Below are 27,761 nucleotides of genomic sequence, written 5' to 3' on the forward strand. Positions count from 1 at the left end.
ATGAGTGAGCACTGCTGAAGAGAAATAACGACATCTTGCCCTTTCTGATTTGTATTTTTATAACTCGTTGCTATTTTTGTACTAGTTTTCAGACGTTCACGGAACTGTGGACTACAACCCGCAAGGAACACAAGCAGAGTGAGAGGTCTTCGTTTTTGTCCCCCTCTCAGCTGCAGATCAGCCGATGAGGCCAATCTGGTGCAAACGAACTACAGTAGTTTAACGACGTAATGATACTGTTGAGGAAACACAACAGTATCAAGACAATTGCTCGATGCCTTGTGAAATTTATTGCAAGTCGCATTTCGATTTAATTCAGCACAGTTACGTAACGCGCGATGACAGTTTGGCTCCATTTTTTTTCGCCACCCCCTTCCTCCATTCGTTTAAACGCGGGAAGTAAACTACACATCCCGGAGTGCCTCTGTTGACCCCCGCAGCCCCGCATCTGGGTGACGATTTGGCGCTGAGCTGAGCTGAGGATCGAGGAGGGCTAGGCGGAAAGACAAAAAAAAGAAAAAGAAGCAAACGCAAGGAGCGCTTTTTTTTGCTGTTGTGAACACCGAGCAAAGACGGAGCTAGAGGTTAGCTCTAAAGGAAGGAGGCGAGAATTAAACGCGTTCGAACGGGCTCCGTCTAAATGCTGGGGTCTTCGCAGGCTTCGGGATTGGGTAGCGACCAGATAGCGTAACACCCCTCCTCCTCCTACTCCTCCTCCTCTTCATCCTCAGCCTCTCTTCTCTGTTGAGAATTGCGTTAAAACGAAAAAGCAAAAAAAAAAAAAGGCCTGAGCTTTGTCAATATCAGTGTTATTTTTTTTTATTTTTTATTTTTCCTCTCCCTGTAGATTAAACGAGGAACCATCGCTGGCTGGTGTATGTGTTTAGAATGGGACACGCTGAAGGTACTGACATTTTTATCACTGTTATTATTATTATTATTATTATTACAATTATTATTTCACTGCATCTTTCGAGTCGGGCATCCAAAAAAAAAATCCCCGAAGCGACGAGCACATCTGCGTGTTGTTCGCCCTCCTCTTCGCCTCCTCACCGGTGTCTTATTTGCTGGCATCCTGCTTGTTTGTTTTATCTTATTTTATTTTATTTTGGGAAATAAAAGCTACAGCTTGAAAACAAAACAAATCAATTAACGGCGTACACCGGCCACCAGCTGTGCTGATTGACCTCCAGCCATGGAGGTACAATCACGGCAGACAATTTGATTTAAAGGGGCACAGGCAGCCATATTGCAGCGTTAGCCAAGCTAGCAGTTAGCTTCCCCCCCCCCTCCGCTTTCATCTTCTCCATGTGTGCTGAGCGTCTTTCAACGCCTGGAAACGTTTAAAATCGCAATCTTTCTGTAACAAAACATAACATCTACTGACTTGTTTCGTGTTATCTTTTTATTTACCCTTTTAAACACGCTTCCCAATATGCCCCCCCTCTCTTTTTTTGATGCCAGTTAGCATGATGCTAACATCGCAGGAAGCTACAATATCATTCAGTGAAATAATTTGGTCTGCGCCAAGAAAAATAAAAAATAAAAAAGGGGGATAGCTACACAGCTGTAACCAGATGTTGTTCACCACTAACCATGCTAACAAAGAATTTAAAAAAGATGATAATATTCCGTGGTTTGTGACCGCTAATTGACATCGTTTGGATGTTTACATTATTTACCTTTCTGGTGCCGAGCAGCCTGATTCTGCTCACATGTTGAACCACGACTGGTTTAGATCACTTTTTAACCTGGTTAACTACCCACCACAGATATTAAATGTGTCGGGGAATGAAGCAGAAGAAATCAGCCACGGGGAGCAGCTCTTTGTTTTGTTTGTGAAAGCCACCATGTGTTTGTGTTGATGCAATAAAAAAGAACAGGGAGCTGCACTTTAAATAAACCTCCAAAATCTTACATACAGGGAGCCCTGAATTTAGGATTAAAGTTTAGATAAAATGATTAGATTGTTCTTGACACATCCATTCAGCTGCCTTGTTTACACTCACATCTTGCTTCTGATTTATGTTTTGTTTTCATGTATTTACATAAAAAAGGCAAGTAATTGATGCATCTTTTCTTTCTATTAATAATCAAAACAACCTAATGTTTTATTTAGTTAGTTTCTGTGAATGTAGCCTAAGTTATAAACCCAAATGATCTCAAATTAAGTCCTCGATTGTAACACTTAATAGGGATAAACTAATGTTTTACGCGTCATTTTGATTATGGCACGTCTATTTAATTAATTCATCTGCTTATAATCTCATTAAATCCACTTAATATTTGAACAGGACTCAGTGAGTCTGTGTTAGTATATGGTAAGTTTATTTTTTATCCGATGAGCAGTGAACAAATTGAATATATTTGGTTACTATTTGAAGACATTCTTGATTAGGTGATTATTATTATTATTATTGTTGTTGTTATTTTCCCCCATACTATCTTAGCTAAATCTAAGTGACGTCCATTTAGTTGTAAATCTAAAGTTTTCAGGTTATGTTGTGGCACAGACTTCATATTTTGACTTCACATATTTTGACTAAATGAACTCAAATCAGCTGAAGCACAGCAGCGGTTAGCTGTAATAGCTGTCGGGTTTCTGAACTTCTGTATAGTCTGCAGTAAATGTGTTTCTCTGAAGGACAATCAAACTCATAAACAACATTAGGAGATGCTGCAGAGCTGCAACATCTCTGTTGAATGTTATCTTTGCAAAGCCATGGCTTCCAAAGTTTGGTTTGGGACTCCACTGTGGGCCAGAAAACATCAGATTTGAAGTCTTAAAAGGATTTTCAGCAACAAAATTTAGTTTAAAAATGATTATTAATTACTTTTTTGGTCATAATTGTTATGAGAGATAGAGTGTGTTGTTATAAGTCAATAGAAATGTTGAATTTGTCTTTATAGCACTTGTTTGATGGGGTTAATTGTAATGTTTTTACTCTTTAATCAAAGATTTTTGGGGTCACATGTTTCTGTGCTGCTTTTTTGTGAGTCAAAAGCTGAAACGTTTAGGAATCAGCATTATTAAGCCGTGGTCCCCATGCCTTTTTTGCATCAAGGAGTGGTTTCATATAATTAAATGTTCACACAGCCTGATGCGGAAAAAGAAATATTCCAGTAAAGTTATTTTTTTTTATTCTTTTATTGCCCAGGTTAACGTGTAGGTTTGCTTTTTTGTGAAAAATAACTGTGTGCAGGAAGGAGGCGCTAATGGAAATGGCCAATAAAATACCTTGCAGAGCAGTGTGTATGAAAACATTTGAGCATTTCTCTGCTGCGTGGTATCAAGTGATCCATGTGCCGGTGCCGGTCCTTGGACCAGTGGTTGGGGACCCCTGTCGTAGAGGACGCATGTGAGGATCTTCATAACGTTGTTGTTCCGATTGCAGCCTAATCGCGCGTCTCTGTCAACAGGTCCAGTCAAAGAAAAAGACAGTTAAGGATGCAGGAGCCCAACAATGGATTTCTCCCTCTCTTTCATGCAAGGGATCATGGGAAATACAATTCAGCAACCCCCTCAGCTCATTGACTCAGCCAACATCAGACAGGAAGGCACCTGCGACACCGGCAGTGACCCGGGTGAGGATAGTGGTCCGTCCTACGATGCTGCCCTGGATGCAGAGTTTTCTTACCCGCCGTCAGCCTCGGAGGACATGCCACAGGTCCCCAATGGCTACCCCCCTGGTCTGGCCATGTACGAGCCCCAGGCCAAGTTTTCCATGTACTCACAGTTCCCCAACGGCTCAGCTAACGGCTACGGGGCTTTACGAAGCTACGGGGAGCACCTCCTGCCGGGGGAGGGAACTGTCCTGAGAGGCCCCGGTCTACACGAGAGACCTCTGTCTCCTGTGTCTCCCCCGCTGCCCACGCATCACCCCCATCTTCATCACCACCCCCACCACCACCACCACCACCACCACGCACACGCCTTCCACTCAAACCCACCTCACATACAGGCCCATTCGCACCCGCAGAGTCCTCCGCCGCCACCTCTGCCCCCGCAGCACCACCTGTCCCAGACACCTCACATCATGACCCACAACCTCCCACCTCCTCCTCCGTTACACCTCCCGTCCTCGAGCCCTCCTCCCTCCCTTGTGGACAGCACCCCCTCGTCTCAACCTGCCCACACTCCGTCCAGCACCCCCGGTGGGGTGCTGAAGAAGACCAGCTCTCCGGAGATCAAGCTGAAGATCATAAAGACGTATCAGAACGGAAAAGAGCTGTTCGAATCTGCTCTGTGTGGAGATCTGCTGCAGGAGCTGCAGGTAATGAGTGTAGGTCCCTCTGATGCCTCACACAATGTCTTCACTTTGCTTATAGGACAGAGGACACTCTTGTCTTTTAATAGTTTTCACTCATAATGCTTTTTCATTGACAATAGAAATGAATCATCTATGATCTTTATAAAGTTTAGGAATCGTATTGACGTTAAACCTGAAATAATGATCTTGGCTGTTTAAGTAAATCAGAAAATCAGATAATAAGTAAGAAATATATTATGATATGACTACTAACTGTTTTTCTCTTTTGATTTAGTGCAATTTGGTGATCTGCATCATGTTTAAATTATATTAAACAGCTAAAAAAAGTCAATCCAGATCAATTTGTTAGTTGTCTTTTATTTTAAATCTTTTCTAGAAAAACAAATATAGTTCTGTTTTCAGTAGACAGCGTTTCTTCAGTTTGCTTTAAAAATAAAACCCAGACAAAACGACAAACACCGCCGTCCGTGTGTCATCGTCTCCGCTGTTTTTCCTCAGAAGGAGTCTCAGAAGAACGAGGCCACTCAGATGCAGCGCAGGCACGAGAGGAAGAAGGAGAAAAGGAAAAAGAGCGCAAGGTTGCAGCTGCAGGTTCAGGAACAGAATCTGGACCAGAGCCACGTGCAGGCAGGTACAACGGGTCAGACGGAGGACGCCCACGTCCCGCCGCAGCCAAGAGAATCGCCGCCCGTTCAGACAGAGAAGCCTCCGAAAACCGTCATCAAACCTGAACCAAAGACGCCGAAGGCAAGATAACTTTGTTTCAGTTCTTTGCATGGCAGTCTTTGAAGTGTGTAGGGTTCTTAATCCAGACCAGTGACTTGTTCTTGTTCTTGTTCTTGTTCATGTTTAGGTTTCTAAAGTTCATCATCCGTCAGTGATCCAGGAGACCGGTTTCTGTAAGGAGTTTGTGATCGGAGATCTGGTGTGGTCCAAGGTGGGCACCTACCCCTGGTGGCCCTGCATGGTCTCCTCTGACCCACAGATGAAGGTCCACACTCGCATCAACACTAGAGGTAACGGCTGTTAAAAATGAAACACCAGCATTTTCCTGCCGCTGTTTTAGACTAAGATCGTCTTATCTTGAGAAATGTCTGAGTTATAACTACAGTATTTTGGTCTAATCTTAAAAAATAACATCACGCATTATTTCAGTGTTTTGCATCATCTCTTAGTGCCCAGAGTTTGTTGTAAAGGATTGTCAGCTACTACCACACCGAATTTTAACTAATATCTGTAAAAAAAGACTGAGGTGTAGCCATTTTTGTGTAGGCTAATGGTTGAATAGGTGTGGCAGCCATCTTGAACTGGGCTGACTTCTAAACTAAATTTGTTGTAGATGTACAGCTACTAATTACTTTGAGAGTTCCATTAAAAGTTTAGTGATTCATGAGATCTTTTGCTAACAGTACAGATAAACGCAGAGAACAGGCAAAAACATGATCACTCCTCCTTCCCCTCTGTCAGCAGGTGATAAAAAACAATCCCAGGATTGTTATTTAGCTGTTTTCCCTCTTTTTTTAATCTAAGTGTCTGATGGTAAAAGTTGCGTTCTTCTCTCGGATAGGTCACAGAGAATATCACGTCCAGTTCTTCGGCAGCGTTGCCGAGCGAGCGTGGATCCACGAGAAGAGGATCGTCACGTACCAGGGGAAGCAACAGTTCGACGAGCTTCAGGCAGAGACTCTGCGCAAAACTTCAAACCCTGTAGAGAGGCAAAAAGTGTGTGCAAACATACAGACGTTCATTTATTTCAAAATAAAACAAACTCATAACTCAACTCTTTGTTTCCAGAGGAGTCACAGAAACAGCAGCTTCAAATAAGAGCTGAAAAAAGTCGACATTCATACAGATTATAAGTGACTTTTATGTGATCACTGAAAGATTTTAAATTATAACAAATTAGTTACTCTTTAAATGTTATATAGCTGGAATGTGGTGAAGAAGAGGCGAGAAATAGACTCCGTGCACGTCACATTTTATTTTATTTTAAAATGGTTATTTTAGGAGTTAGATAGGTGAAAACAGCCTGTTCTGCAGACTTTCCCTCACCGCTCTCCACATGAATAATAGTGATCTTTATAAAGAGAGAAACTTTCTTTTGTTTGTATTTTGCCGTCAACCTGTTGATTGTTTATGAGGTTATAAAGTAACTTTATGCAAAAGACGTCAACGCATTAATATTTATAGTGCAAAGAGGCTTAACTTTCATGCACTCGCTGAATAACTTGATCATTTTTATCATTCAGTCATTCATATTTAGTTAGCTGCTTTTCTTTATCGTTTCATTAAAGACAAAACCTGAAACAGAAAGCCAGGGCACAGAAACATGGAGTGAATTGAGAGTAAATAATGCAAGGTCTGCTCCTTTTTTTTTATTTGTTGCTGGTGAATGAGTAACTAGAAGCCATTACTTATGGTGATAGAGGAGATTATTTGTTCAACATAAGCAAAAACATTAAATGGTGGGTTAAAGTGTCGCCTTAAAACTACAGGGACAAATTGTTTATTTAACTCTTTGAGGTCGAGGTTGTTTCGGCAACGTTGTGTAAAAGAAAAACAGTGAGTTTCTTTAAAATGGAAATTCTAAAGAAAAATTCTTTAAAATGCACGTATCTCACAAAGCAGAAGTTGGATGAAAGTTTTTCCTTTTTTCCTCTCTGCAGCTTCTGAAGCCGATTCCTCAGCGGGAGCGCACCCAGTGGGAGGTGGGCGTGGGCCACGCCGAGGACGCCTTCCTCATGACGCGCCAGGAGCGAATCGACAACTACACCTTCATCTACGTTGACCCGGACCCCAATGAAGCCCCGCCCAGCAAGAAGCCCACCATCAAAGCTGAGAGACGAAACCGGCGCTCCAGCGGCTCCATCAGTAAGAAGGAGGAGGTTGGAGTGAAGTCGCCGGACAGGGAGCAGCCGCCGCGAAGGCAGCTGCCGCGGAGACAGTGCAGCATTTCAAACACGGAGGAAAACGCAAACTCTCAGCCGCTGGGTGAGGAGAAGAACCAGAAGGGGGACCAGAACAAGTCACCGAAACAGAACTCCGGCTCCGAGGCCCACGTTCAAGAGGACTCGCCGAAGCCGCCTGTCCGGGCGTGGAAAACAGCCGCTGCCAGGAAGCTGCTGCCTCTCTCCATCACCATGAAGAGACTGAACGTGGAGATCACAAAGTGCGACTGGCCGCTCCTGCAGAAGAATGCCACCGTGTCCCCAAAGAAGGAGAAAGAAGAGGGGAAGGAGGAGAGAGTGGAGAGGGAGGCCCGGCAGCCTGACCTGGGATACTGCTCACCTGAGGTAGGTGTAACTCAGTGCAGACGGACAGAAACGCCTTCAGAGATGCAGCTCTGTGAAAAGTAGTCACTCTCTCACAGGTTTCTTTTGTTTTCACATTTAAGTGTTTCAGACCAGCAAAGTAATTTTAATATCTGACAAAATGTGAAAAAGTTATTCTTAAATCATGAATTAAAGCTGAGTCCCAGTTTCATCCAGCCACAAACAGGCTGGATTACTGCCCAAATTGTAGAAACAAAAAGTCACCTAAATTAAACCATTATCCACAAATGGAGAAACCATGAAACAGTGCTGAACCTTTCCAGGAACAAAATGGCTCCAAGAGCTCATCAGTGACTCATCCAGGAGGTCCCAAAAAAACCGTCCAGAACATCTAAAGCTCTGCAGGCCTCAGTTCAGCTCAGTGCTTATGGTTCAACAGGAAGAAGACGACAAAGGGCAAAAATGGCCTCCGTGTGAGAGTTCCCAGGCTAAAACCAACAACAACACAAAGGCTCGTCTCACATCTTCATCATCTGCTCCACGTTCAGGAAAATATTCTGTGGACCGACGAGAAAAAAGTGGAACCTTTTTTTTGGAAGGTGTGCGTCTCGTTACACCTGCTGTAAAACAAACACCGCATTTCAGAAAAAGACCGTCGTGCCAACAGTCAAACATGGTGGTGGTAGTCTGATGGTCTGGGGTTGCTTGGGCGACTTGGTGTGTTTTATGAAACCATGAATTCTGCTCTCTACCTGAAAACCCTGAAGGAGAATGTCCGGTCATCAGTTCGTGACTTAAAGCTCACAAACACTTGGGTTCTGCAGCAGGACGACGATCCAAAGCACAGCAGCAACGTTCCACATGAAGACCTTTTACCAGATATTATAAAGACTTGATTATAGTTGTTGCCACTAAGGGTGGAACAACCAGTTATTACTTTTTCACATAAGGCCAGGTTGGTTTGGAGAGCTTCTTTCCCCTAAATAAATACAATATCATTTAAAAATTGTATTTTATGTATTATTTGTTTGATGATCTTAAACATTTAAGTGTGACCAAAGAAAGAGGAAATCTCTAAGTGGGAGAATACTTTTTCACAGCACTGTATCTTGTGAGGTCATATTCAAATGTTGCTTTCAGCAGGACAGCAGAGCTAAACCTGAGCCCAGCCCGGAGGAGGAGGAGGAGGAGGAGGAGGGAGAGGGAGAGGGAGAGGGAGATGGAGATGGAGATGGAGATGAAGGCGAGGAAGAGGGGGACGAGAGGAGAGGCTCCCCCGCGAGCCGACGGAGCGAGGAAGGAGGAATTCAGCCAACCTCGTCCCCCGGATCGCCCCACAGCAGTCCACAGGGTGAGTGAATAAAATGGGCGATCGAGCCGAACGTTTTTCCCTCGTGGAAGTGAGAACGAGATGCACGTCAATAGTTTTGTGTTTTCAGGTTCTCAGGAGAGGAAACCTCAGCGGCGGTCAGTCAGGAGCAGGTCTGAGTCAGAGAGAGGCATCGATCCCATCCCGAAGAAGAAAACCAAAAAAGACCAGGTATGAGTTTACCTCAGCTAACCTGCTGTCGGGGACAAAAATAGCACCGGTTGCAAAGCGTGCGTGGAAGATGTTGTGGTTTTTACTCTCCTTTATGTCCCGTATTTATTTCCTCTACATTATCGGCCAACGGTAAAGTAACAATGAATAAAAAGTTAAATGAAACATGAGCTGCAGTTATTTGAGGTCTCATCAGATGCCAAAAAGCTGTTAATGCATTTGCGAGGAAGGATTTTTCATCGGCTTGAAAGCTTTTTCTTTTTTTCTTCTCCTAGAAAGCATCAGCTGTTATCAAACAGAGCCAAGTTGAAATAAACTTTGACATTTAACCTTCCTACAGGCGGAGATGGCTCCGGAGACCATGCTGAAGACGGGTTCACAGAAAGGTACGGGAATATGCGTTCACGCCCGCATCAAATCTGAACTTTTGTGACTAGAAGCTTGTTGTGAATCAAATGTGTCAAAATGTTTGCGATCCTTAAGGAGCCAGCGAGATCTCGGATGCGTGCAAGCCCCTGAAGAAGCGAAGCAGAGCGTCGACAGATGTAGAAATGGCTTCGTCTCAGTACAGAGACACGTCTGATTCTGACTCCAGGGGCCTCAACGACCCGCAGGTGGGCTTCAAACGCACACAAAGGATGATGCTGCTGCAGACAAAATGTGTTGATCCGATAGAATAAGTGGCACCAGGCTGTCTCTGCTTTGCTTTCGGAGAACTTTAAAGCTCATGATACAGAAAAACAAACAAATCTCTGCTCAGCCGGTTCGCATTTTTTCTATCTCATCTCAGCTTCTGAGCAAAAGATTGCGCTTCAGTGTTCTAGAAAGTGAAAATTACATTTTTAAAAATAGAGCCCAAAGTCTGTAGTTGATATTAACGCAAGAAAATACTCCCCAGGGTTTATTTGGGAAGAGTCTTGACAGTCCGGCCGCAGCAGATGCTGACGCTTCAGATACTCAGTCTGTGGATTCCGGTTTGTCTCGCCAGGACAGCAGCACCGGGAAGACGGACACCGTGTGCCAGGTCAGTGCTGCTCAGGGTTTCATCTCCGTGCTCTTCTCAAAGAAGCACTCGGGACACGCCGCTGTACGGTGACGTGCCGCCGTTTCTCTTCGTCGTTCAGGTCTGCGAGGTGTACGGGGAGGGTTTAGTCGTGTGCGAGGGCGACTGCAGCAAACAGTTTCACCTGGAGTGTCTCGGCCTGTCGTCTCCACCCGAAGGCCGGTTCGTCTGCACTGAATGTCGAAACGGTAAGCGCATCCACATTTCTGTATTTTATTTTATTTTTTCCCCAGCAGAGTAAGTTGTTTTTACTTTGACAAACTTGTGTTCCTTTTCTGCAGGCAATCATCCTTGTTTTAGCTGTAAATCAGCGGGCCGGGAGGTGACCCGCTGCTCCGTCTCTGGGTGTGGTTGTTATTACCACGAGGACTGCGTTCGGAAACTCCCGGGCACCACCAGCGGCTCCGACGGAGGCTTCTGCTGCCCTCAGCACAGCTGCTCCACCTGTTGCCTGGAGAGAGACGTGCAGCGAGCCAACAAAGGTAGAACAGCTTGTCTGAGCTCCTGTTTGAGTCCAGCTGTGGGACAACGAGCCCGAAAAGTCCTCTTCAAAAAAAACAAAAACAAAATGAAACTTCAAAATTGTTCATAAAGGAAAGGTCAAGCTTCTCTTACGTCGATAATATGTGGAGAATTAGGTGCCAGAAGAAGTAAAACGACGTACTGTTTCCTTCTGAGTGCACTTTATTTGAGCAGATAAGAACTGATTTTAAGGGGAAAAACTACTTACATTTCATTCAGAGTATTTTCTGACACAGCCTTTTTCGGAACATCCAGTTCTGCCTCAAAATGAAAAGTGTTTTTGAGTTCAGGCTTGGTGAGAAGCATCTAAAGACCCATTCAAGGAAGTTATTTCACTGTTCCTGGAAATGGATTATCAGACTTCAACTAACCTGTCTGAAAAAGATTTACCCAGAAAACCTGCATCACAAGGAGAGGCTGAGACCGAATATAATGCATCATTCGATGATTCAAGGAGCTTTATTGTCATTCCAGATGAATACATGAGGAAATGGATACAGTTATCAGCATAAAAATGATATAAAAATAGGTAACATCAGACAGAAAATAAAATACTTCCACAAACACACATCCAAATATCATGAAAAAGAAGTTTGATCTTTTTTTGGCTTTGATGGTTCAGTCTCCTCCATGAGGACAGGAGGATAAAATTAGTTATTTTCTTTGACTATAGTAGATAAGAAAAGCTGCAAAGGAAGTAAATGTTGCTTACAGATGTGGTAGATTTACACACAGGTTTCGTAAGTGAACTGACTCTTTTCACAAGGCGGTGGGCGAGATGGAAGCGAAAGGGAAAAGCGATGTTGAAAAAGATCTTAAATGGCGTCAGAACTGCAGCATCAAATCACATCGGAAACGGAGGAGCTTGTTCGGGGTTTTTATGCAGGAATGTTGAGCAGCTGCTGGCAGATCGGGAAGGAAAACCTCTGAACCGGGACGTCAGGATACAGCCCTGATCTACGGCTTATTAAATCACTCCTCTGCGGGTCAGAGCTGTGTCTCTAACACACAAAAAAACAGCCTTAGAGGCGGGAGTGGGTTTAATGTTTTGCTTCTGTTGCAGCGTTTGGGACAACTAATCCCCAAAATGTTTTAGTAATCAGATTTACTTCTCAAACAGTAAATTTTAACCTACTAGCTTGTGCTTTTTCGTCAATTTTGCAGCATCTTATCTTCAGTTCAACCAAAATCCACGCCTCCTCTGGCTTGTCAGTGATACAGTTTGATGCTCCAAAGGTGGCATCGTCAAATATTTTCTCGGCGTTTGTAGCTGAGAACGTTTCTCCTTAAGCACATCTCACAAGTATGCTTATATTTAATTAAAAACTTAACATTCCTTGAGTGAACGCATGTCGACCGCCGCCTTCCATGCCAGAGATTTAAGGTAAAATGACGGAGTTACAGCTGTTTTTGGTCAACTTTAAGTGTTGTTCTATGCACAGGCTTAGACCAATTCTGCTCAGAGAACCTGCTGGGAATGAGTCCCAGCTACTGCCGCGCCGAATTTAGCTCAATATCTGTCGAGCCGCCACTTCGTGTTGACTCCTAGCGCCTCCCCTCTGCTTCTCCAGGTCGTCTGATTCGTTGTATCCGCTGCCCGTTGGCGTACCACCCCGGCGACAGCTGCCTGGCGGCGGGCAGCGTCATCCTCACCCATCACATCATGATCTGCAGCAACCACGGCAGCGCCAAGAAGAACGGCCTCCTCAGCTCCCCCGTCAACGTGGGCTGGTGCTTCCTGTGCGCCAGAGGTGAGCTTTTCACAAACCGCGCACCCCTCGCACCCCCTCCACCACCCCGACACCACTACAACCACAGCGGTGAATAAATAACGAGCCCTAACTTCACCGCGAGTGATGATTTTCCTTCAGCACCATCAGATTCCTTTCTGTGGCCTCCGTTTATCCATCTTTTTTTCAGAAAATAGAATCTCTGAGTTTAGATACTGAATGTTTCAGATTGTTTATTTTATGTTTCATGTTCGATATTTTTGTTTGGTAAACGGCAGCGTTGTGAAATGTAATGTCTGTTTTCCATCACAGTAACGATTCTGGCAGTAACTCAGGCTGTCACACTGCACTCCACTTCTGAATGCTGATCAGGAAGAAACCAGGATTTCTTTTTTTTTTTATTATTAATATTATTTGAGTAACTATTATTCAATTAAGCCTGACACTTAACATTAAGTTGAGTGCACTGTTTGGCCTCTTTATGTTGGGACAAACGTTTTGTTTTCCTTTTTTTTTTTTAACGTTACAGCTCAGTGTGAGTGTGTCAGGTTGTGCATACATGTTTTCTCTTTTTTGTGAAAATTTTGGGTAATTTCGAGTTTGACTGCGGCTCACCCCCGTCTCTTCCTGTGTGTCTTGTGTAGGGCTGTTAGTGCAAGACCTTACTGACACCATATTAAGTTCATATGCCTATAAGTCCCACTACCTTCTGACTGAGTCAAATCGTGCTGAGTTGAAATTACCTATGATTCCCTCTCCTTCGTCAGCTACCAAAAAGAATGTTGGGAAAGGTAACTGAACCGTTTTTCTCTTTCTCCTTTGTCCCACTGGTTTGTGTCTGTGTTGTGCCTGCTCCTGTTCTGATTCAGTTCCCCCCTCCCCCCTATTTGTTTTGCACACTTTCTTTTTTTAAAAATTATTATTATTACTTTAAAGCCTTGGAGTGCAAAGTTAATTAACTGATTTAAGCATGCAGTTCGTTTTTAACGCAGAGAGACGCAAAGTAACTTCAGCCAAGTGCAAGGTGAACGTGAGCCTCATGCAAGAATGTTTTTTTGGGGAGATTGTTGTCCCAGACTTTTATTTTTTTTGGAGGGAACGCTCGCAAAACTAAACTTGGTGTGTTTTAACACAGAAAAGCATGCACGGACATGACAATAAAGCAGCTTCAGAGTCCATCATTTGTAGCGCCTGTGCTTCTCCTGCTGTGACGACTAAAAACATCTGCTGCTGTTTAAAACAAATCAAACAAAATAGCGTCACTTCTGTCAGCCTAACAAGTCCTTTCTGCGTCTTCTCGACAAATGTAATTGCTGTTTGAGGCTTCGCTCGTTGGCAAGAGTTCAAAACATATTCTGAAGTCATTTAGTTAAAAATATATAAACGTTTGGGCCATCGGCGTGCTTTCAGATCATAATATTGTGATAAATGATTTATAATCGAGTTCACTCACCAGGGTACAAAATGATTGTCTCATTGCAACGCCCTGTGCAAAAGTAAAGGTTGTAACGTTAATACTTTGTCTTAAATGTGTTTTTTTTTTTTTTTTTTTTTTTTTTAAAGAGCAAAAAGAAAAGAAAACTAGCTCAACCCTTCTGATTTTCATCCTTTTCCAAGCTGCCATCCTACTTGTTTCAGGTGTCTTGTCAAACTTTCCGGAGCAGATTTATCCTCTTTTCGTTCATTTATTAACAGCCAGACTCACTTCTTGGTCCTCAGATCTCAGTTCTGAAGACGTTTGTTCTTCATGTCTCTCTATGACTCATGGAGGATGATGTTCTCCTGCTGCAGGATGAATTTAGCTGGTTCTGGCCTTCATGTCTGCGCAGGATGAACCTTTGCGAACCACAGAGTGTTTAGGTCACGTTAATTTGTCTTGCTTTAGCTAAAATACTGATTACTGTGAAAATGCAGCGTGAAAGTGCTGTAAAACTTTGCTGAACTAAAAGCTAAAAGTGAGAAGACCAAAATAGAGTAAATTTGCTGAAGCAGATTTTAAAGAGAGCGATGTTTCTGATGGATTTGAAGAGATCCCGGTGTACTTCTATGAGGGAAAGATTTATAAACAAAAGTATAAAAGTTACAACACTGAATCGTTTTGATTCATGAATGGATCAAATAACACAAAGTCTGCAGAAGTAATTAGATTTCAAAACACGTACGGAACAATAAACATCGGTAAAAGCATTAATAATAGGAGGCAGTTTGGAAAACAAACAAATGTCCCTGACTTTGTTCAGTATATGATCAATGATGTTATACTACCTTCTGTTTAAATATTACCTTTTTACTTTTCTTTTATCACAATTTGTGAATCTGAAAGCTGAAATTGGCCGAACCTTCTGCTCTGTGGGTCAGACCCTGACAGCTCGTGGGTTCCCTTCCACTCGTATTTTGGTTTATAAAATAAATGAATAAATAAAAGTTCCCACATGCGCTCGCTGCTGCTCTGTTCCTGTCAGCCATTCTTGCATGAGGCTCGTCGTGAGATCGGTTCAATCAGCGATCTGGACACAAACGGCATCTTTGCAACGAAACCTAAACACGAGGCTTTGGTTTCTCTGCTGGGGAAATGTAACTCATCATCAGGTCTGCAGTCGCTCTGATCGGAGCGCCGCTGCAGGAGGTTCTGGGTTAATCCGGGTTGTGCTTTTTGGATCTGGAGGTGCACTGCTTCTCTGCTTCAGCACTCTGGGCTTGTTTTTGATTTGAAAGGCCTTGTCCAGCCTTACCTCTTAAATGCTGACTGCAACAATGTCATGTATTTATTTACTGTTTTTTTTTTATTATTATTTTGGACTGACATTTTCAGATAATGTGATATAATTTGTTTTGCTCCCTTCATGTTTGTTTTGTTTGTTTTGAGCTTTGACCTGCCTTGGATGGAATGTAATCCCTGCCAGGAACAGATGTGTCCACATTTGAAATGAGTATTTAACGTCAATCCAAGCATTACAACTCATTAAAAAGTATTTGGAAACAGCAATAATTCCATGCAAGCTGGTCTGTGCAGGATGTGACGTGAGATGGAAGACGTTTGCTTCACTGGCAGGGCTGCATGCCTGCTTATTGCCAATAATGTGTTGTTTGAGCATAACGCTGATTAATTCCTACCTTGCTGGCTGACGGTGCTGCCGCATGTATTTCCCATAGACTGGTTTTGGTACAGTGCTCTGAATCTGATTGCCAGACATGCTGTAACTTCTGCAGGAGAAGCTGAGATGCACATGAAGGAGTTTCCAAACATTTTCAGGCCCCTTTTTAATGCAGTGTTGCTGTCACAGGAGCCTTCAGCCGAGCAAAAAGCTCCTGCTTTAATAAAAAAAACAGCCTATTTTTACATTTTCCATGCATAAATGATGTCTCATCTCTCAAAAGATGTTGGAAAACCATAATTTGATTCCGTCTTTTGTAGGTTTTTGTCAGTTTTATAGGCTTGTCTGCAAATGAGATTCAGAGTTTGTCCAGAAATAAATGTGCATCACCTAATCATACACTCCTCCTCTCTTTGCATACCCACTCTCCCATACGCATGCACATACACTCACCCTCACACACGCACACACAAACACATGTGTATATCCAATGTAGGAGGCAAGTTGCTGTGCTGCGACTCATGCCCAGCTTCCTTCCACCCGGAGTGTCTGGAGATGGAGACGCCCGAGGGTGCTTGGTCCTGCAGTGATTGCAGGGCGGGGAAGAAACCTCACTACAAACAAATTGTCTGGGTCAAACTGGGCAACTACAGGTAGGCAGAGAGCGTCGGTTCGAGGCCTGCTGAGGGTTATTCTTCTGTCACTGTTGTATGACTACGTTTAAAAATAAAATCCTGGTATCATTTTATTAAGACAGATTGCAAAAATCACCCCTTTTTTTAATCTCAGCAGTATTTTTATGTTTAGGTTAACAAATGTGGTTCACACGCCTCACGAAAACAGGATGTGATGTCGCAGATGATCAGGAAACTGAGCAGAACGGTGCTGTTTTCACACATGCACCTCAGCCGTGAAGTTTTAGACTTTCCACAGGGCTACATGTGAAAACAGAAATCAGACGCATCGGGTATTTTTTTTTGCTGCCAACCAGCCCCCCCTGCTGCTCGCTGGGAAGTCCAATAAATATCAAAACTAACCAACATGCAGAGAAATCTGGTGATTTCTGCTGGTCTTTACTTTGCTTTCGTCACATTTGTGAAGCTTGTGGATACTTACATGTAGCAGAAATATCATAAATAAACAGACTTCATGTGCTGTAAACAAAACGATTAACTCTGAAGTGTCCATTTTTACATCAGGCTACTTCCTGTGTGCTCTGCCCAATTGTTTTAATTTTAGTAGATCAGCTGATCTGTCTCCCTTGTCACCTCTCTCCTTCGTCCTTCTTTTCCATGAGCTGGGAATTGCTTTTATTGAAACAATTCCTAAAAATGAACCCGGAGGAGACGGGAAGCAGCTGAAGTTACATCTGTGGCTAACTTCTGCTGAAATGAAATCCACACTGTCGAACTTTTGTCAAATTTAAACAGTTAAGCTGGAATAAAAGGCCACGTGACTTTGCCTCTGAAAAGTTTTGTCTGGTGACGTACGTCGTTGAACACTTTTAATTATTTAAACATAAATCAAAAGATGCTGCGATGTTCTGTAATAAATTTAGCTGTGTTGCACCACATATTAAGTTGACCTTTAGGACATAAAACAGAAGTTTGAGCCTCTGAGTCAAGTATGAGATATCAGAAGAGCAATAAAGCAAAACACATAAAATGAGAAAAAGGATAAAGAGAGTGTGGACTGAAGCTTCACCTGCTGACGCGCTTCATGTGTGAAAACGGCCAACAGCAGTTATCACTGGAATATTTTGGCATAATGCTGGATAAACATTTAGTCACAGTAAATGACTACCAGATTGTTTTGTTGTTTTAACCAGACATGAAAATCTCAATATTTATACAAAAAGAACTTGATTTGCGTCTGATCTTTTCCTCATCTTTCAGTGTTTTAATAGGAGAATTTAAGTAGCTGTAGACGTTTTTAAAATAAAAATCCAAATCTGTCACCACCTTCAGGGTTTAACGACCTCAGACTACATGCTTTGTGGTTCCTTTATTTTATTTTATTCTTTTTCTTATTGCACTTTGTCTGGTTCCAACAGGTGGTGGCCGGCGGAGATCTGCAACCCTCGCTTGGTGCCGTCAAACATTCAGAGCCTTCGCCACGACATCGGTGACTTCCCCGTCTTCTTCTTCGGCTCCCACGACTACTACTGGATCAACCAAGGCCGGGTCTTCCCCTACGTGGAGAACGACAAGAACTTTGTGACGGGTCAGATTAACATCAACAAAACCTTCAAGAAAGGTAACTTCCGCCCAGAAAGTGTATTCTCACCTAAAGGCTCTGTCATACTTCCATTAGAAGTCATGAAGTCTGTTCGTGGTCACGTGGTTGCGAGACGTTCGTCTTCTCCCACACCTGTCATCGTCTACGAGACACTCGGATCAGAACTCCTGGGAAGCTCTTCGCTCATCCTGTAGTGTTAAATCGGGTTTCTTCCCACCGGCTCTTCAAATCTCCTGTACAGATTTTTGTTTCCCTTACTGCAACCTGAGGCTTTTATTAAACCGACTGAGACAGAGCATGCCGTTTGGCATTTGCAAATTTGACAGTGCACAATAATAAACGAACGAAGGGACCGTGTACCTACGCTGCCCGGCCGAGCCGCACTTCCTCCCGGCCTGTGTCTCCTCTGTCTTTTTAAGTTCATAGGTTTGTACGTTTTGCTGGAACAGTTGTAAACACGGCTGTATTTTCTGCCCAGCTGCTTCTCAGTAGAAGCCTCCATTACCGGCTTTTCTACATAAACAACTTCTGACCAATCACACGACACTTGCCGCAAACCCCTGTGAGAAACAGTTCGGCCCGAGCCTTGTGTTTTGAAGGGGCCGATGAAGCTGCTACGAGAACAAAAATTATGCAATTTTTGTCACCCAGCCACGTGACCGAGAGCCGACTTCATGACTTCTCGTGGAGTATGGGAAGGCCTTCACATGTTCTGGTTTTGTTCTTTTAAAGCTGATGGGGAAAGCGTTTTTTTCTGAGATGTTTTGTTAATGTTTCAGCTCTGGAAGAAGCGGCCCGGAGGTTTCAGGAGCTGAAGGCTCAAAGGGAGAGCAGGGAGGCTCTGGAACAGGAACGCAACTCTCGGAAACCTCCACCGTACAAATCCATCAAGGTTTCATGACTTTTCACTAAAAACACAAACAAAAGGTTTTAATAGAAGTTAACTCGGTTGGTTTATTCTGTCTGTGTTGTCTTTTTTTTTAACAGTCCAACAAGCCCGTGGGTAAAGTGCAGATGCACGTGGCTGACTTGTCAGAAATCCCACGATGCAACTGCAAACCCACAGACGAGCGTCCCTGCAGCCTCGACTCCCAGTGTCTCAACCGCATGCTGCAGTACGAGTGTCATCCACAGGTCTGCGCACTTTTATTTTTTCCTGTAGCAGATCACTAATGTATATGGAAAGGTGGTTAATTGTAACGCTTCCTGTTGTTGCTGTCAGGTGTGCCCTGCAGGAGACAAGTGTGAGAATCAGTGTTTCTTCAAGCGGCTGTACGCAGAAACCGAGGTATTAAAGACGGAGGGCTGCGGCTGGGGCCTCCAGACAAACCAGGCCCTCCGAAAGGTGAGCGTGGAGGTTGATGTCGAGCCTTACCTCCCAAAAAGAAACAAAAAAACATCAACAAGTTGCTTCCACTGTTTTACCTGAACTTGGTCGAGCCCCTCCATGTTGTTTTGGGTCATATAAATGTCTAAATAATGACTCATCTTTGATCAACAAAATAAAAGGTGCTCCTTATGATGCAGAATACCCAGCAGGACCAAAGGAAGAAATCACAATCATGGCTTACTACATGTTTAACTTTACATCTCAGATAATACGAGGATACTTCACCTCAGTTCAAAGTAGGGATCAACCAAGACTAGACGCCTGCAGGTCTGAACTCTTTACTCTGATAAGCCTGCATCAAGAAATTATTAATTACTTATTTCTTTTGACAAGAGTTTCTCCATTTCTGTGGAATGAACTGTACAAGTCTTCTGTTAAATCAATAAATCATGATGCTTGATAGTGTAGTGCAGAAGTTAGTGTTTATCAAAAATGTACTTTGATTTTACAGCTATAAATCTGATCTTTTGTAAAGGACAAATCAAAATTTATCCTGCTTTTCTTAATAGAAAAATGACAGAAGCGTGAATAAAAGTGTGGTTTTCCTTTACATCACTGAGTCTCAGATGCTTAAACACTGACAGCAGAAATGTCAGCACAACAAAAACAAACTTAGATTTTAATTCTGGAGTAGTTTCATTATCTTCTGCCAGGCAAATGGTCTTGTGACGCGATGATCAGAAGTTCAGCATTGGCGGCTCTTAAACGCACCCACCTGCTTCGGCTCATCTCAGCGCTCATTCCCGCTTCTGTCATTTCAGATCAGGTCATCTGTGCTCTGTCTGAAGCGATAAAAATGTGACGTTTGTCGTTTTCTCCAGGGGGACTTTGTGATCGAGTATGTGGGAGAGGTTATAGACACGGAGGAGTGCCAGCAGCGAATCAAACGAGCTCACGAGAATCACGTGACCAACTTCTACATGCTGACGCTCACCAAGGTAACACAGCGACACTGACGCAGAGAGTTCGTTTACAATAAATCATAACAAGCTGTTCATGTGAACAAGGAAGTCCCCCACCTTTAATCCAAACTAGACACGTTTCATTTTCTGTGTGAATCCTGGAAGCTGAAAGAAGCAGAACTAACTAGCTAAAAGCCAAAAATAATAAAAAATAAATGTAGCAAAATGCTAACTAAAAGCTACAATTATTGAATGGTTAGCTGGAAGTAGCAATATGCTGTCTAAGAGTTAAAGTAACAAAAGGTCTCAAAAGGCTAGGTAAAAGCTAAAAGTACCATAAAAAGACAAAAATAGGGCAAGTTTTCAGAAGCAGGACAATGTTGGAGGAAATGAAGAGATCTCTGTGTGCTTCTGTGGGGGGAAAAAAAAGTTTAAATATAGTTGAATATTTTGAAAAGTCTAAAAGTTACAAAAACCAAAAGTCAGAGCACCCGTCTCCTGTATGAGCTGAACATTTTGACACAAGAACAGCTAAACTAGCACAAAGTGTTCAGAGGTGACGTTGGTTCAGATTTCTCACAGCGGAGCTCTGTTTCATCCCTCCTGACTGCCCTCTGGTGGTCAGGAGGGGTTTTCCTGAGCGGAGACCACCTGAACTCCGTGTTTCCTGACAGGATCGTGTGATAGACGCCGGCCCAAAAGGAAACTCGTCTCGTTTCATGAACCACAGCTGCAGCCCGAACTGCGAGACGCAGAAGTGGACGGTGAACGGAGACGTTCGCATCGGACTCTTTGCCCTCTGTGACATCGAAGCCGGTGAGTCCGGACGGACTGTGGCGCTTCCTTTTGGAGGTTTAATTTAGGAGGTCATTTAATGTGAGTTCCTCTGGTTCTTACAGGCACAGAGCTGACATTCAACTACAACCTGCACTGTGTGGGCAACAGGAGGATGTCCTGTCACTGCGGGTCGGACAACTGCTCTGGATTCCTCGGCGTGCAGCCGACGGTGAGGACTTTCAAATCCCAACGTTTCACTCGCTACGAGCAAACCCGGGTTTGACGCCGTTGGTGTGTTGTTTCCTCCAGAGCGCCGTGGTGATGGAGAAGGAGGAGAAGGCCAAGAACGCCAAGATGAAGCCGAAGAAGCGGAAGCTCCGGCTGGAAGGAAAACACACGCACGAGTACTTCTGTTTTTGTTGTGGAGAAGGAGGAGAACTGGTGATGTGTGACAGGAAAGACTGTCCGAAGGCGTATCACCTACTGTGTCTGAACCTCACCAAGCCGCCATACGGTAAAGACTGAGTTAGCTTTTATATGAAGCTGTTCTTGTAGAAATGCGTTCAGTTTCAGGCCTTTAGCTCGAGTTATAAACTGATAGACACTAAAAATTAACCTCCTATGTGGCTGATTTTCTTAAGCCAAAGTCAAGGTGGTTCAAAGTGCTTTACATCATGAAAACACACACGATAATAACAAAGTCAGATAAACAGATGATCTAAAACATGAGCTAAGATCATATAAATAAGATAAATGAGCAAAAGTAAGAACAACCAAACTAGGAAACTAGGATATAAAAAACTAAACTCAATTTATCTAAAACAAGTCATGCTAAAGATAAACTGAGGGACATATTTGAAGCATTTTATCTGCATGAAAAGTGTCTTTTAAACTGAATCCCAGGCATTCAGCCAATGTGGGGGCGTAGATGACTAAAAGTAATTATGGAGTTAATATCAGACCATAACGTTTCTGATGCATATTTATCTCTTTTTTGGGGGATTTTTCAGAAGACAGATTGTTTGTAGGCTGTTTTATTTGGTTTCACTCAGAGTCAATTTCTTTTACATTTAGTTGGATGTATTATTTTAGCATTAATAATAGATTTTGTCTCCATGCAGCTGCTGACAGCTGTGCGTTTACAGCTGCTCTGCAGATGCTGAAGGTCTTTGCATTCTGGAAAAATATTGTCTGATGTCACTTTCAGCATAATTAGAGTTAAATTGGATGTCATCAGATGGTTTATAATGAGTCACTTGTTTAAGTCTTCTGTTTGTTGTAATTTACTGAAAAAAGGTAACAGTAAATTGTAGTTTATGAGAAAATAATCCTTTTTTTTTTTTTTTTTTAAATCACGATCTGTCAGATTTTAAACTGGGGAAAAATATAATATCCTGCAGGATTCATTTATCGGAAAACCTTAAATATTGAGATGAACACATCAGTTCTGATAAACCCAAATTTCCCTCAATCCTTTCTTCTGTTGTCACAACACGGTTTTAACGTTTTATTATAAATCTAAATTAGCTGTAGGCGTTTCAGACAGTTCAGGTAAACTGACTGCAAAGTACGACATATTATATCTGTGATTTCTTGCAATCTTTTACAAAACGAAGCAGATTAAATCACCTCTCTGCAGAAAACTTAAATGGTATAACTCTCTTCTGTAGCAACATTCTAACGCTGTTTTCAGACATTAAACTCTTTAATTACCAAAGAGAAGTTTTAACAAAAAAGAAACAACTTCAGCCCGACAAGAAAAGCCTCAGAAGTGTCAGAAACACAAACTATTTGCATGAAGGACGTTACTTAGAGCCAACAGGAAGGTTGTAACGGAGTCTGCAGCTTGAAGGCAGATTAGATTAAAGAAACTGAAGCATGAATTTAAGATTGCAGATTAGAAACGGAGTAGCTGAGTGAAAGATGGATTATGTTCATGTCTTTCTGTGATAACTCCATCTTTATTATCACCTCATGATCGGAGTTCAAACTACTTCTTTAAGTGCTTCGATTCTCCCTGTAGCTTCATAAAGGTCAGAAGAATATTTTAGTAGTTTTGTTTAACGTTGATCTATTTATTTCCAGCTGCAGACTCTCAGTTTATAGAGATAATTGGTGTCAGAGTCGGCTCAGGTCGGTGGGAGGTGGTTTATTGTTGTTGGTAGAAGTCCGAGCTCGTCTGGTTGAGTTATTATTTACTGACTGTTCCTCGTGTGCGTAGGACGCTGGGAATGCCCGTGGCATGACTGCAGCGTGTGCGGCGCCCCGGCCTCGTCGCTCTGTGACTTCTGCCCCCGCTCCTTCTGCCGGGACCACGAGGCGGGGGCGCTCACCGCCTCCTCCCTGGACGACCGTCCCTGCTGCGGCAGCCACAACCCGCTCAGTCCGCTTGGCTCCGGCTCGGGTTCCGTCTCCGTCTCCGGCTCCAGCTTGGCCCAGCCGCGCCGCTACGCTCAGAGCCCCGTCAGGGTCAAAGAGGAGCCAGAGGCGGGCCAGCCGACCAAAGAGTGACGCCGTTAACTCCTACAATACCTCATTCCCAGCAAAGTGCTCTCTGATCTGCAGCGGTGCACCTCAGGATGGGATTCAGTGTTTTTGTTTTTTTTGTTTGTTTTTGTTTTGAGCAGTGTGACGGCCATTATTCAGAGCCACCTGATGAACACCTCGACGCTGTTTGCTGCGGCTAAAGTGACGACAGAGAAGCGACCAGGCGTTAATGTGCGCTGTTTTCTTTCCTCTCTTGCCATAAAAAACCACTCCTTTCACTCCCTGCAGCTCGCCCGGTCCCATCGGAGGGTCCAGGCCGCCACGTCATTGCATTTTCTTTCTTTCTTTGTTTGTTTTTAAAGCTGTGGAATTTACGTGTTGTCGTGTAGTCGGCGAACAGCCGCGAGGGGCCGAGGAGGCGTTAAGATGAACCCCTTCACCGCCGCGCTCCTCCTCCTCCTCGTTTTACCTGCTGAAAGCTGAGGTCGGCATCCCGCGCGTGATGGAGACGAGCCAGCTCTTCTTCATGGCCTGACACAATCCGTCGTCCTTCTTATCTCTTCTATTTCTCGTAGAAAACGGACTGAGGAAACGACCAATTTCGTGCAATTTTCTTTTTTTTTTAGGACCACACTACATTCCAACCTTCCTTAAACATGGTTTTAATATACTTATGGGTATAGATGAATATAATTATATACAGTATCTATGTTTGTTAATGTTTACAGACAGATTCTCTCACTTCATCTCGGTGAGTGGTGTATTACGTTTGTTTGTTTCGGTGTTTGAACATTACGCAGACCTCTTTGTGAAAATAGTCCTATTAAGGTGAAATATAATGGTATATAGTGTAATGGTATGACATTACAGAAGTACTTGTGATTTCATATTGCCAGTCTCATTCGCCATTTTGTACATAAATTGGCTCACAATATTGTAAAGTACTTACAGATCAGGAGGAGCGAAGCCTCGGCTCTCCGGTTGCTTTTGGATGATTTGTTTTTTTCAGGAAGATGTTTTTTTTTTTATTATTATTTTGCTTTCAGTTGTGTTCTCACATGTCCTCCAAGTTGTTGTAGGTGGAAGAGCCCAGCTTGTGATCACTGGTGCTGTCTTAAAGTATTGGTTTAAAAAAAAAAGAAGAAAAAAAGCCTTAAGTTTGGTTTATTTTAGGTTTTTTTCATGCAGTGCATTTCAGTCATTTTGTTTCATTTGTGTACTGTGACAGCTTTGATACTGAGGAGTTTTTCGTTTTGCCAAACTTCTATATATATATATATATATATATATATATATATATATAAAAAAAAAAAAAAAAAGCACTTTGACGCGGCTCGTTGCTACACAGTTTAGCTCGGACAGATTTGCAGAAATACGTGGAAATGACAAGTGTTTCAAAATGGATACCTCTTCTTCTCGTTTGGATTTAAATTGTGTCGTAACTTTTTGCCTCTGAGTCAGAAATCTTGTCAATGCTGGGTCTTTTTTTTGTTTTGTTTCTCTTTTAGGAAAGTGGCCTAATTTCTATTTCATTTCAGTTTTTCACAAATAGGAACAACTGCCACCCCAGCTTCATACAAAAAAACAAAAAAAAATGGCAAAAAAAAAAAGGTTTAGTGTCGTCCGGAGGCACTTCTTCTTTTTTTTGTTTGTTTGTTCCCACCTGCAGGAGAAACTCCTTAAGGCTGGGCTTTATATAAAGAAGAAGTAACAACAATCTAGTTCAGTATAATGTACAAACAGAAACTTCTGTACAGTGTTTTTAATCGCTCATCTGTCAAATCTAAAGTTTTTGTATTTATTGCACCACATTTTATACCAATTTCTTTTTCAGACACCAGTGCAGTTACCCGTCTCCCCTCTCACCAAGGTGTAAGTAAAGAAAAAATAAAACAAAAACAAAAAAAATAAAAATAGATGGGGAGTTTTACACATTATGCTTGTATCTAATCACTTTCTTACATTTGGTGTAATGATTCCACATCTGGTAACAGCAGCTGCTCGTCGGCCTGTATCGTGACTCACTGTAATCGGTGTTTAAAGCAGTGTGAAGCAGTTCAGTATTGGAATGTAAAGTTTTCGTTTCGGAGCGGTTCCGTTTGTGCAGATTTTAGTCATTTTTCACAGGAAGAAGCTCTTCTGTAACCACGCCTTGTTTGTTTTTTTTTGTTTTATTTTATTTTCTCGTCTTTGATTCCTCTCTGGTCAGGTGACCGGTTTGTTTTCTTCCCTTCAAAGAAAGATTAGTTTTGTTTTTTTTGTTTTTTAGACGTTAGCATGGAGTCCCAGGGTGAAATGATGCCACCGTTTTCATGTCTTCTCAGTTCATTCAGGTTGTCTTTGAATGCTAGCAGTTTTATTTATATTCAGCATTGCTTGTTTGTTAAAAGCTGCAGGTTTTTGTTGCCAATCTGTCAGAGGTCGCTGGCTGCAGTTTTATTTATTGTTGCGCCGTTCAGCCTCTTGCTTCTTTTCCCATTTTTGATTCCTGATTTTCTGATTGATGAGACTAAAACAAAACAAACCTCAAACACATGGAAACTTTTAACGCTCAACCTTCTTTTCTTAATTGAAAACACGACGTTGAAACCTGGATGGAAAAAAAGCTTCAGTAGTTTTTAAACCAGTTTTGATTAAAACATGAATTTAATTTCTTTTGTTGCGGTTTGTGATTTCTGCAAAGATAAAAGTCTAATTGTGTGAAGAAGATTACGTTTGAGCGACAATAAACAGTCAATTTAACATTCAGCACTCCTTAGATTTATTTAGTTCATCTTTAGAAGCAGAATTAGAACTTAAGTACTTCATTCAGTGCATCATTAGGGCACTTTTAGTTGCAAACTCAAAACAGTTGTAAGCTTGAATTTAGTTTATTTATTAATACATTTGTTTGTTTTTTAACACAGGCTTTATTTGCATGAAGATTTTGAACCGCAGGCATCTTGTTGCTTAAGAAAATATCTCCTAACCTGTGATTTAAGTCCTCGAAGCCCTTATTTTGTTTTTTTTCCTTTTTTAAGGTGAAAGCTGTTAAGCTGAAATGCATGCTTCCAACATCAGATGATGATTTAAAGCCGCCAAAGGTTTTTGTTTTTGTTTTGTTGTTTTGTTTGTTGCACAGAAATTCTGCAGAACCGAGCAGCCTTTATTTTCCTTTTGCACCCGCAGATGGCATGGCCGCGCTCTTTTCTCCGTGCCAGTCCGTCTTCTGCCCTGCTGAGCTGTTGCAGCAGCAGTGTTACTACTTTGGTTCGTTCGGCGCCTTCGTGTGACCGTGTTCGTTTTCTTTAATGTCGCCCACGTCGTTTTTCACGGACAGCACGTTTGTTCTCATTTAAGTGACCCTTAAACACACCTGAGGAGGATTTTTCACTCATTATGATATATTTTTTTTAAGGATGGACCACCCTTGTTGTTTATCAAAGGGCATGTTTCAGTTCACTGTGACGTTTTTTGATTTTTTTTGTTTTTTCTGTGCAATGTTGCTGACTCATCATGGTCTTACCTGACGTGCTGTCAAAATAGTGTTGGAATAAAGGAAATACATTAACCTGCATAAGCACTCTTCATCTCTTTTGACTTGTAGAAAACTTGCTCACAGTAGCTCTAACTGGGGTCATATCTATCTCTCTTGGTGTTGCTTCAATTTAACCGTGGATGAACACACAATGCCATGATTTACTGTTTGACCTGTGTTACTGCATACGACATATTGTTGAGGAACTTGTAAATACTTTGCATTGAATTTGCATAAACTCATGTTACTGTGGCGTGCTCTTTTTGCCTGTACAATTCTGCTTCTAAATGTGTGTGACTGTTGAGACGACACTTTTTTTTTTTTTTAATGACTTGTCTTCATTTGAGAATATTGATTATGTCCCTTTTTTGTTTGTTGTTTTGTTTTTTTCCATTCTAATGTTCAGTTTGAGGAGTTCAGACATGCTTGAAGTTTGACTTTAATAAAGCTGTACTCTGTCTCAGTGAAACCCTCTCACTCTGTGTAGCTTTTTGTCCATCTTGTGACTAAAAAAAACACAAAAATCTGATCCGGATCATGATCTTCAGGACAGATGGTTCCATTTTGACAAGATCCAAGCGAAGACAGATTAGTCCAATTAATTAAAATTTAAAAACTGGGGCCAAATTAGGACAATGACATTTAAAGAAAGCACTTGAATTGATTTGATAGATGAGTAAAAATAGCTTAAATTCCCTTTCTAACCTGTAGATGGCCATCTGTAATGTGACGTGGCTTCTTGCATCCACACAACAAGACCGATAAAATAAGCACCAGAAGGATTTCCGGTTTAAAGATTAAAAACCAAAACACTAATATTAAAATAAATAGAAAACTTAAAAAAAAATTAGTTTTACAGCATTTAACAGACTTTTAGAGTTGTGTTGTTTAAATAATTTTAAAGATAAATACTTTAAATTTCTATCAATGTTTTGCAATGAGGCAGCGTGTTTTAGC

The 27,761-nt window shown here is 42.3% G+C and overlaps 1 protein-coding gene across 6 annotated transcripts; it reads left to right on the forward strand.

The window, feature by feature from the left end:
• The first annotated feature begins 184 nt into the window (after window positions 1–184).
• On the forward strand, window positions 185–27,281 carry nsd3 (nuclear receptor binding SET domain protein 3). Of its 6 annotated transcripts, none has more exons than XM_037978793.1 (25): window positions 185–904; window positions 3,421–4,283; window positions 4,770–5,018; window positions 5,125–5,287; window positions 5,839–5,993; window positions 6,938–7,564; window positions 8,684–8,894; window positions 8,983–9,083; window positions 9,424–9,469; window positions 9,567–9,697; window positions 9,982–10,107; window positions 10,208–10,334; window positions 10,428–10,628; window positions 12,240–12,419; window positions 13,043–13,189; window positions 15,990–16,146; window positions 17,547–17,749; window positions 18,511–18,623; window positions 18,719–18,865; window positions 18,954–19,076; window positions 19,943–20,059; window positions 20,698–20,839; window positions 20,923–21,029; window positions 21,110–21,314; window positions 23,022–27,281. In XM_037978793.1, exons 2-25 carry the CDS (start codon window positions 3,465–3,467, stop codon window positions 23,309–23,311), a joined length of 4,887 nt encoding a protein of 1,628 aa, XP_037834721.1. In that variant the 5' UTR covers window positions 185–904; window positions 3,421–3,464; the 3' UTR covers window positions 23,312–27,281. The 6 variants fall into 6 exon arrangements, with proteins under 6 accessions (XP_037834721.1, XP_037834730.1, XP_037834723.1 ...); XM_037978802.1 differs by having other exon boundaries at window positions 13,166–13,189; XM_037978795.1 differs by having other exon boundaries at window positions 8,687–8,894.
• The last annotated feature ends 480 nt before the right edge of the window (window positions 27,282–27,761 follow it).

Source organism: Kryptolebias marmoratus, linkage group LG1 (genome assembly GCF_001649575.2).
Source record: "Kryptolebias marmoratus isolate JLee-2015 linkage group LG1, ASM164957v2, whole genome shotgun sequence".
Classification (NCBI taxonomy): domain Eukaryota; kingdom Metazoa; phylum Chordata; class Actinopteri; order Cyprinodontiformes; family Rivulidae; genus Kryptolebias; species Kryptolebias marmoratus.